The 10,860-nt window shown below is 35.9% G+C and overlaps 1 protein-coding gene across 2 annotated transcripts; it reads right to left on the reverse strand.

The window, feature by feature from the left end:
- Nucleotides 1–4,055: 4,055 nt before the first annotated feature.
- On the reverse strand, nucleotides 4,056–10,860 carry LOC128171561 (uncharacterized). Of its 2 annotated transcripts, none has more exons than XM_052837350.1 (3): nucleotides 10,292–10,860; nucleotides 8,459–8,779; nucleotides 4,056–7,686 (listed from the first exon to the last, which is right to left on the reverse strand). In XM_052837350.1, exon 3 carries the CDS (start codon nucleotides 7,541–7,543, stop codon nucleotides 5,063–5,065), a length of 2,481 nt encoding a protein of 826 aa, XP_052693310.1. In that variant the 5' UTR covers nucleotides 7,544–7,686; nucleotides 8,459–8,779; nucleotides 10,292–10,860; the 3' UTR covers nucleotides 4,056–5,062. The 2 variants fall into 2 exon arrangements, with proteins under 2 accessions (XP_052693310.1, XP_052693309.1); XM_052837349.1 differs by having other exon boundaries at nucleotides 9,774–10,860.

Genomic DNA, 10,860 nt, shown 5'->3' on the forward strand with positions numbered 1-10,860 from the left:
ATACAATGTTGCTTTCTCTTTTTTTTTTGACGGCGCGGTTTTGAAAACATTGGAAATTTATGTTAGTTTCGAAAATACTTCATCATGATAATGGATCAACTCTCACATTGCTATGCATTCTGACTATTTTTCGGGTGAAAAATGTATGAACTAGCGCACTGAATAGACCAAAGCTTAATTTTACGTTCTTTAAAATGGTTTATTGAGACTATCACGAATGAATCCTGAATTGTATGAATACGTAGTATCGTTGTGTTATAAAATGGATGGGTTAGGTGAAAGACAACCACGCCCTTTCCTAATTAATATACATCATATTCACAGGGAAAAATTCATTTCCAACGTTTCAGCAGGAAAAAAGTATTTTTTCAGCCTAGATCACATTTCATTATACTGAGCGTTGACAATTCACACGTGATCTCAAATGCGAGTTCGTGAGTTAAATGTCCTGTGTACGACGTAGTTTCCTTTTATTTTTTACTTTAACTCATCATCGATATTATTTTTATTCTTGTCTTATATAGTCTTATGCATTGTTGAAATGAATTTTAATAAAAACTACAAGCAATATTTTCAACCATATTAGAAAATGAATTCGGTAATCTGGAAGAACTTGGAAGAAACAAGAGGCCCATGGGCCACATCGCTCACCTGAGGAACAATAGGTATGATAAAATCAGCTTAATGGAGTCATAATACAAACTATCTGGACAATGTACAATAATACATGTAGATCCTGTATAAATAAAATCCATTTTCCCCTGGATATTCTTATGTTTTATAATCATTAGTCCCTTTTCTAACAAGATGATTTTATAGTCATATCATATGTTGAGTATTGCAGTTCTCAAAAAGATCCTTAACAATAGTTTATATATTAGATATAAACGTACATCAAACTCTGAACCTTCTCGGGAGGCCAAAGAATTGTCCTGGGGCCAAAGTCTTAACAATTATAAAGAAACATCTGGCTGATTAGTTTCTGAGAAGATTTTTAAAGATTTACCCTATATATTCCTTTGTTAAACTTTGACCCCCCATTGTGGCCCCACCCTACCCCTGGGGATCATGATTTTCACAACTATGAATCTACACTACCTGAGGATGCTTTCACACAAGTTTCAGCTTTCCTGGCTGATTAGTTTCTGAGAAGAAGATTTTTAAAGATTTACTCTGTTTATTCCTATGTAAAACATCGACCTCCCATTGTGGCCCAAACCTACCCCCAGGGTTATGATTTTCACAAATTTGAATCTACACTACCTGAGGATGCTTCCACACAAGTTTCAGCTTTCCTGGCTGATTAGTTTCTGAGAAGAAGATTTTTAAAGATTTACTCTATATAATCATATGTTAAACTTCGACCCCCCATTGTGGCCCCACCGTACCCCCAGGGGTTATTATTTTCACAACTTTGAATCACCACTACCTGAGGATGCTTCCGAAGAAGTTTCAGCTTTCCTGGCTAATTAGTTTCTGAGAAGAAGATTTTTAAAGATTTACCCTACATATTCCTTTGTTAAACTTTGACCCCCCCCCCCCCATTGTGGCCCCACCCTACCCCTGGGGATCATGATTTTCACAACTATGAATCTACACTACCTGAGGATGCTTTCACATAAGTTTCAGCTTTCCTGGCTGATTAGTTTCTGAGAAGAAGATTTTTAAAGATTTACTCTGTTTATTCCTATGTAAAACATCGACCCCCATTGTGGCCCCACTGTACCCCCAGGGGTCATGATTTTCACAACTATGAATCTACACTACCTGAGGATGCTTTCACACAAGTTTCAGCTTTCCTGGCTGATTAGTTTCTGAGAAGAAGATTTTTAAAGATTTCTCTATATATTCCTATGTTAAACTTCGATCCCCCATTGTGGCCCCACCGTACCCTGGGGGTCATGATTTTCACAACTTTGAATCTACACTACCTGAGGATGCTTCCGAAGAAGTTTCAGCTTTCCTGGCCGATTAGTTTCTGAGAAGAAGATTTTTAAAGATTTATTCTATATATATTCCTATGTAAAACTTCGATCCTTCATTGTGGCCCCACCCTACCTCCGGGGATCATGATTTTCACAAATTTGTATCTACATTACCTGATGATGCTTTTACACAAGTTTCAGCTTTCCTGGCTGATTAGTTTCTGAGGAGAAGATTTTTAAAGATTTACTCTATATATTCATTTGTTAAACTTCGACCCCCAATTGTGGCCCCACCCTCAGGTGAGCTAAAAAGGTTAAGTTTACAATACAATAAGTTGTTTAAGTTGGTTTCTGGAAGAACAGACTTTGAAAATTTTCTAAATAAATATTGACAAATTTTTTACCTTTTTAAGCTTTAGTTTTTAAGATCTGTGTACAAACATAGAATTGTGAGCAAATCTCTGTATCTTGCTTATAATTCGAAACTTAACACTCAAATATGATTGGTAAATAGAAATTGTAAACAATTAAACACAAGAAACATGCACTACATGTATAACAAATAAAGAACACAATTTATTTTTTCGAAATGAATCATATATATACATGTATATACCTACATATTTCCGTCAGCGATATCAAACTCTATTTAAACTGAATAAACTCGAGAAAATGCCGAGCATCTCAACAAAACCTATTGCATTAATCTACATGTACCATTACGCAAAAGATAATGCCGAATTACCGATAGAATGAATTGTATTTCAGTACCCCTACATCCGATTTTGCTTAATTTGCGCAGGTAAACAGTTAACTGTTTGATTTACCGAAGTCTCTGTTTGATTTGATACGTAAAAATCACGAAATACAGACGATAGTTTCCAGGTTACAAAGCATAATGAGAACGAAACGAAAATCAGAACAAGCTAACACCAACGTCATGTGTGAAAACTGTCAACGCATTGAAATATTTAGCCTCAATTTACTTCACAAAATCGGCACCAATATATTTTGTATGTTTCAAAATTTCCCTTCATACGCGAACTGTTGCACAACAAGCAAATTCATCATAGTCAGATCGACCCTTTTTCGTATAATGTCATGGCTGCTTTAAACAAAGAACCTCGTTTTAGAAGTATGGAATCATTTTACCGGATGCCGAACCCGAAGCTATTAAACTGATTGAAACACGCCTTTCCTTTATTATTATTTTCGTAATAACTCAGATTTGAAACAGAATTACCACTTAATTTTTGCAATTTATATTTTCCTTCCCATAAGGATAATTTATGCTAAACTAGGTTGAATTTGCCTCGGTAGTTCTTGAGAAGAAGATTTTTAAAAATGCACCCCCCTTTTTCTACAGTTTCAAGGTTTTCTCCGCTTTGAATACAGATCAAACTTTTATTTCTGCAATTTATATTCGCCCTCCCATAAGGATGCTTTGTGCCAAATTTGGTTGAAATTGGATAAGCGGTTTTAGAGAAGAAGTTCAAAATGTAAAAAGTTTACAGACGGACAGACGGACAGACGGACAGACAGACGGACAGACGGACGGACAGACGGACGACGGACAAAATGTGATCAGAATAGCTCACTTGAGCTTTCAGCTCAGGTGAGCTAAAAAAACCAAGAGAATAAATAAAGTTCATACTTTGAAACAATATTTCAACAGCATGCGTTTCATTGAAGAGTCCTATCGAGTAATTCTGATTTTAAATATGACCATTAAAAACCAATACACTTATCAAGCCATCGATAAAGTATCGCTTTACTTCAGGATATTAGTACTTCAAGTTCAAGAACATAGCATGTTTATATTATCTGCCAGCATTTATAAATAGCACATCCTTACATTATACGTTTTATAAATAAGATGCAAGGACCCTCGTTTGCTCTACTTTGACTGTAAATTTTGTCAAAATGAAAAACAAATTAATTGAAAAATAAGAAAAAATATTAGGTTTCTCGTCTCTGAGGCAACAAATAGACAAGAATCTAGTAATTACAATTTCCATTGATAACACAATAACAATAGCTGATTATTTAAAATGTTTTAGTATTTTGGATTTAAAAAAAAACAAATTAAACCGCAGAAATGTTAGCTAAATTGTTTTCAAAATAGTGTCATTTTATTTTCACAACTACATGTGTATAAAAAAATTATTTCTTTGTTTGTACAACTGGCATTTTCCCGCCTAATTTGTCCATTTCTTTGGTTTAAGGTATCGAAAATACCAAACAAATCTTCGATTCACCTCGGGGTTTTTAATACTCGGTAAAATTTATTTGCGAATATATCATAATTTACTGCAAACGTTTTAGTATTTCCAAAATAAAACAGAAAAGACTGTTTCTATTTCTGCATAATTTATGATATAAATATTTAAATGTGACATTTTGTTAATATCTGCCTGTCAACAGTTTTTGAAGTGTTTTAAGTGTTTTAGCTATAAAATTATATTAAGGCCTTTTGAGTTATGTTTGGCATTCACCGCCAAAATTGGTACAAACCACTTTCTGAACCCTGTTTAAATGTTTTGAAATAGTTAAAAGCAAATTCACAAACGACATAATGAGAAAACGCCAACAGTACTTTTGATGATAACCTTTTAAGAATATGAAAGTCAAATATTACATATATTTCGTATTTTAATAACTTCTTAAATCCAATAACATGTATATAAGTTTAAAATGTATCTTATTTGAAAACCTTTATGTGAATAACACTTATAATATACATGTACATGCATTTAAGAATCGATGATGCTTATATCTTCACGTGACCGTTTAAAAGTACATATTAAATTGTTTCATTTTTTTCTTCTTTAAATTATGCATACAGGTGTATTACTGTGGTTTCATTAATATTCAAGGGTATCAATTTTCGTGGTTAAAGTGCAAACCTCAGTTTCAAGGATACATAAATTCGTGGCCAATGATCCTATCAATACAAAATGTTAGTAGAAATTGCACTTCAATGAACATTTTTTTTCATGGATAAACTTAACAACGAAATCCACGAAAATTGGTATTCAACGAATATTGATGAAACCTCAGTATTAAGATTGTTTTGGATATTATTTTTGTTCTACCAGAAATGCCAACACTTCATTGACAACACACAATGACAGTTGCTATATCCTAGTAGATTCGATTATATTGGAGTCTCTTGTTCTACTTTTCCCACTGGGTACAGTGTTACCTATTTCCTTGGTATCAGAAGACAAAGGCTCCGTAGCCTTGACGCTTCTACAAACGTCCGAATGTTCATTCCTTCTCACAACATCGGTTTTATTACTTTCACTGTGTAGTGATACTGTTTTTGTTGCCTTTTCGTTTGTTTCACTCGAAATTTCTTTCGTTGAAGGTGGTTTCCGAGAGCTAGCTGCACTCTGTGGGTTTTGTTTTATCTCTTCCGTTTTCTTGTGAATTTGAACGTGATTTTGTGAATTATCTCGACCAGAGCTAGATACAACCTCTGGTTCCTTTCTTGTGTCTTGACTTCCTGTTTTCTTCTCTTTAGAGTCTTTACTACTGCTGCTTGATGAACTAGTTTTCTTCGATGAAGAATTTGAAGTTCCAGCGGAAATTTCTTTCATACCAGGCGATTGTGATGTTTTTGAATCCGAAATCGGTTTAGCTTTTGCACCTTTTTCATTATTTGAAGTTCCTGAAGAGGACTTCATACCTTTTGTGTCTTTCTCTTTAGAGTCTTTGGAGCTTTTTGCTGATTTGGCCTTCTTGGGTGACGATTTGGGTGTCCCAGTTGCCTCCTTTCTGTCAGACGATTGAATTGCTTTAGGTTTTGTCACACTCTCATTATTAGAGTCTGGTGGGGAGCTTGAGGATTTCTTATCCGATGATTTGTCTGGTATTGTTTTTGAAGTAGGCACTTTCTTGGACGTACCTGATGTTTCTTTGGTTGATGAAACAGATGATGTATTCGACTTGGAGACTTGAGTCGCCACAGCTGGAGATGATGGTGACTCTTTTATCTTCATGTTTGCAGTTGCTCCTGATGAAACCGTTGTCATTTTCGGGTCTTTCAAAAGCGACGGCTGTAGCGTTGTTGTGGATAAGGTTGAAATAGAGGTTTTAGGCACCGTCGTGCAAGTTAATGCGGAAGACGTTGTTATTGATAATGGGGATTGTTCCATTGTTCTTGATGAATTCGTCAATGCGTTCGTTTTGCGAAATGTAAAGGGGGAGGGCATCCCAGAATTAAAGTTGGTCATTGATGTCTTTAAAGGCAGTGTAGCCGCCTTATTCAAAGTGGTACTCGAGGAATGCAAAGGATTAGGATTATTTGTAGGTACCGCAGTACTTTGACTGGTCATAGCATGTACCTGCTGAGGGGTCTGTGTTATTTTCTTGTTGACACTTCCGCCTTCTCCTTTTTGTTTTGCTATAAAGGCATTTAGATTTGGGACAGACTGGTTCCCTCGAAGACTCTGACTCTTTTGAATATTCACCGCCACTTGTTCTTTCCTTCCGAAGTCAGCCATTGTAGAAATGCCTTTTTCTGTGGACGATCGATGTAAGCTTAGTGAACCACTCGGATGATTTCCAACACGGACCCGTTCCGACATTTGTGTTTTTTCACCACTACCAGAAACTCGGTTTATCTCTAATGACGATAAACTATTAGACCTTGAACTTTTCCTATCTTCAGTAGACACTTGCTGTCTGTCCAACTTAAAGATTTTGATCCCATTTCTGTCTCCAACGAACAATTTCTCATTCTTGCTCATGGATAAAGCCACTGGTCGATACAAGCCCGAAGACTTGTTGAGCAAAATGTACAGAAACTCGCCGTTTACTGACACAAGATGCAGACAATCATTGCAACTGTCTGCCACGATTATGTTCAGTAAGGAGTCGCAGCAGACGCCAAACGGCAGGAAAGGCACGGCGTCTGGACGATTGAGTTTATCGGCCGTGTACGTGAAGCGGTATCGTCCCCACCGGTCGACGACGATCACTGCCCGCCTCAAATGATCGGAAACCACGATGTCTCCGTTTCCATTTTCGGTAACAAAGGCGGGAAATGAGTACAACTGATCCCCGTGGTTGTCGTGTTCCACGGCGGAAATGACGTCACCGTCTTCGCTATATCGGGTGACACGGCCCCGAGCGGAGGGGAGGAACAGTCCGACAACAATGTCGCCATTTTCCGCGAAGCAAATGCCGATTGGAAACCAATCGTTCGTGGACATGACTTTTTTGGTGATGATGTCACCGTCAAACCGGGTGTATATCAGTCGCTTGTTTTTCCCGTCTGTGAAGATGAGATCGTCTTTCGAACCGGCGGCGAGACCACAAATCTCTATCTTGACCTCTAGGAGCAGCAGTGTTTGCCCTTTCCGATCCAGTTGAAGAATTTGAGGTCGTCTGCAAACCCAGACGGTGCCGTCTGCGCTACAACACAGGTGCTGTAAGTTGTCACATGTCATTTCCATCGTCACGGAAGGTGTCACGTGTTGACCTTGACTTTTGCCCTGGGTCATGTTGTACCTGTAACATCTCGGGGATGGTTGGCTCTCTGTGCTACCAACCGAAGAGTTATCTTGCTCGACATTATACTTAAACGAATGGCGAGGCGCAGTGTTTCCCATGGCGACTGGATATTTTAAATGTGTGCGTTATATGGATTAATTGCACTTTGTATCACATTTAACGTGACCTGATCGAATTGATGTATACGCATATATGCGGAAGTGTATTTTGTTTCCTGGAGTCAATTATTGGGGAAGTTGGCCTAAAATACAAAGAAATTAAAAGTGATGCTGTAGTTTTGAAAATGCATGCTTTCAACTTCCGTCATTGAATTTAAGTGTATAAGTAAAATGTACATACGCAAAAAGTTAAAAATAAATTGCTTTCTCTTAAACTGTTTATAAGGAATAATTAAGGAGTTATTCTTTGAGTATTATGAGGTGATAATTTTGGTCGGGACGTGATCAAATCCAATAAAGCCCGAAGGGCTTTATGATAGATTTGATCACGCCCTGACCGAAATTATCACCTCATAATATTCAAAGAATGATTCCTTATTACTTATATAATTTTTAGCCATCGTACGATTAAATATTTAAATATAAATAAGCAAACCCCGCAGGCGCCTCAATTTGGCGTCATTTGTATTATGAATTATATAGTACAAAATCGATACATAGTGTTATCACAGGCAAAGACACTGGAAAATGTAAATATATATCGTTCAATTCGGTTGTATAGCGTCGTAGCTTAGTGCCTGAAGTATTGGTCTTCTGAACCACAGATCGTGAGTTCGAATCTACCTGGAGCTTTTGTTCATGTTTACTGAATTATATTTTGGAAAATGTAATTTTTCATCCAAAATTACACATTTTTGCCCATTTGACTTAAATACTTCTTATCCATTATGCTATCTATCATAATTCAGTAATTTTCTGCTGATTTGAGAAACTATTTCAAGGTGTAGTAAGCCACCTTAAAAACAAACTAAATTTAGAATATAAAAAAGATGTATGTAGATAAAACTCAAGTACCTTGCAGGAGTTATAGTTTCTCGAAGAGTATGTTCCATGTTCACATGTTTTCAAATTAACAGTAAATGAAAATGTTTGGCTAAAGCGGAAAAAATAGTTTTGAAAAAAAGTTCCCCCCTTTCACATCCGGTTATTTCCTGATTAGAATCCTTTCTGACTTCCTGTAGTTCGATTTCAGTATTGGTTGATGTTTTTCAAACCACGGAACGTACAGGTATCGACAACTTTTGAAACTGGCACCCTCTTTTCAGATCACGGTTTCGCAATGAGTGCCTCCACTTTTTAACAAATTCCTCTTAAAACTTTGTTCTTCTAGAGCAGCTGAAAGTGAAAAGCATTGTCCAAAATAATTTTGTTCTTAAAATAAGAGTTCAGATAATATAATGGTCCATATTGTATTCAGTTCAACCATCATTGAGATTTTTAAAAAAAATCACATCCAGGAAACTGCACTTGTTTTGCAAGGACATTACATGACGCAAAGGGTGTAGGCAAAATTGTCCTTATTTTTCAATGAAATGTTTTTATCGGTTACAATTAAACCATGATGAAAATAATTTACGTCTACGCCAGAGTATCTATTTTAAGCAAATACGTGCTCATATTTGTGTGAATTTGTAAACTTCGTCGCTTATTTCCTTAAAAATGCTTTGATTTTATTTCAATAGCCGGTTTTGATTTTATTTCCTCGCCATTTTGTTGACTCTAATTAAGTTCCCAGCATAGCTCGAATCCTGATTTTATTAACAGGGATTTCCAACGGAAAAATCCGGTTATTAAAATGGTGAAAATGGCGGGCGGGCGGGCGGCTGCCAAAAGGGTACCTTCATTGTACGGATAACTCCTCCTACAGTTTTCAAGATAGGAAGTTGTTCTTTTGCAGATCAATTGTACATATATTAGAGGTGTGCATATTGCTAGGATTTTGATTTCCGATAATTTATGAAAAAAATACTAGCTTTTGAACTTAGTCATTTTTTGGCAAAATGTTGCATATAGGGTACTCCATTTCACTGGATAGGGTTGACATGGATTATGGATACAGTTCACATTAAAGAAAACCCGGTTTGCTGTCACATTGACAGCTTTTCACTTGTTTTAATTTTTCCATTAACAGATTAATTTAACTTTATTTATCTCTGATACTTTGGTCTGAGCTTATTAATCGCCAAAATCTGATTTTTACAAGAAATTTTAAAAAGCAAGAAATAAACGAAAGACTTTCAATAAAGATGCTCTTAAAATTAATTTTTCTTAGACAGTCTGAAATCGCATACAAAAAATATATTCAATATATTGAGATAGATATGCATACCGTACATCCGGCCAAGAAACACAAAAGGTTTTCATGTAGCATCCAAATCCTAATCAAATTTGATCGATTCGGCCTGAAACATCCGTAACTAATGTTATTTTTCTCACTACGTTACCATTAAGATTCAAAACTTATTCAAAAGTTTTTATTCCTTTTAGATAGGAAACATCCACTCTTAAACCTCTGACTCCAAGCGAAAAACGTGTAAAAACACCCACATAAGAATCAGAAAATGGCTTTCACAAAATTATTCCGGCTTGAAACATATTGTACTTCCCTTTGAATTTTCAAAGAAATTGGAAGTATTCGTCTGAAGAATCCCAAAAAATCAACGATAATTTGTCTGTTCGGTGTTTGTCAAAAGATTATGGGCGATTCTTTTTTTTTTTTTTGTTCTCAAAAACTAGCGGAAACTTGCTCATTCTTCCAATAAAACGTTTTTCTCATTCTTATCCCAACCACACTAGCAAACGAGTGTGTAGGATTCCTTCTCTGTTTTTTTTTGTCTAGAAACTTACTAGGTCTTCTTCCAAGAAAATATTTCCTTTTTCAAAATGTCTCCAAAACATCCAGTTCCCTGTCGGTTTCTGAAAGTTGATAATCCTATAGCTCGATCACTTTCTTAACGTTTCGTTATGTTCATTCAACATTAATCTCCATTCAGATTTATAACCATGTACAATCTGTCTGTCAATATGGGAACGAAATACATATACGAGACTCAGAGAAGTACTGACGGAATATTATTATATAACGTCAAAACTCTTGCCTATTGAAGATAGCATCAAAATCACACACTTCCTTGATGGACGCAGTTCTTTTCCTTCATATTATGAAGATGTGTATACATGTACTTCACAAATACACCATGATAAACAAGATTTAATTACTTGTACTCCAAGAGACTCTCTTCTAGTACAGAGTATATAGATGGATATCTGCCTGTAAATGTCGACCATTGAAAGGATTACTTCCGCAAACTAAAATCTATTTTTGAGAATTTCATTTCTGATTCAATGTAAAGATACTGTACAGTAAAATAATTGGCATGCGCTTTTGAGAATGTTTTTTTGATCGTTGCTTATTT

This window comes from Crassostrea angulata, chromosome 2 (assembly GCF_025612915.1).
Source record: "Crassostrea angulata isolate pt1a10 chromosome 2, ASM2561291v2, whole genome shotgun sequence".
NCBI classification, from domain to species: domain Eukaryota; kingdom Metazoa; phylum Mollusca; class Bivalvia; order Ostreida; family Ostreidae; genus Magallana; species Magallana angulata.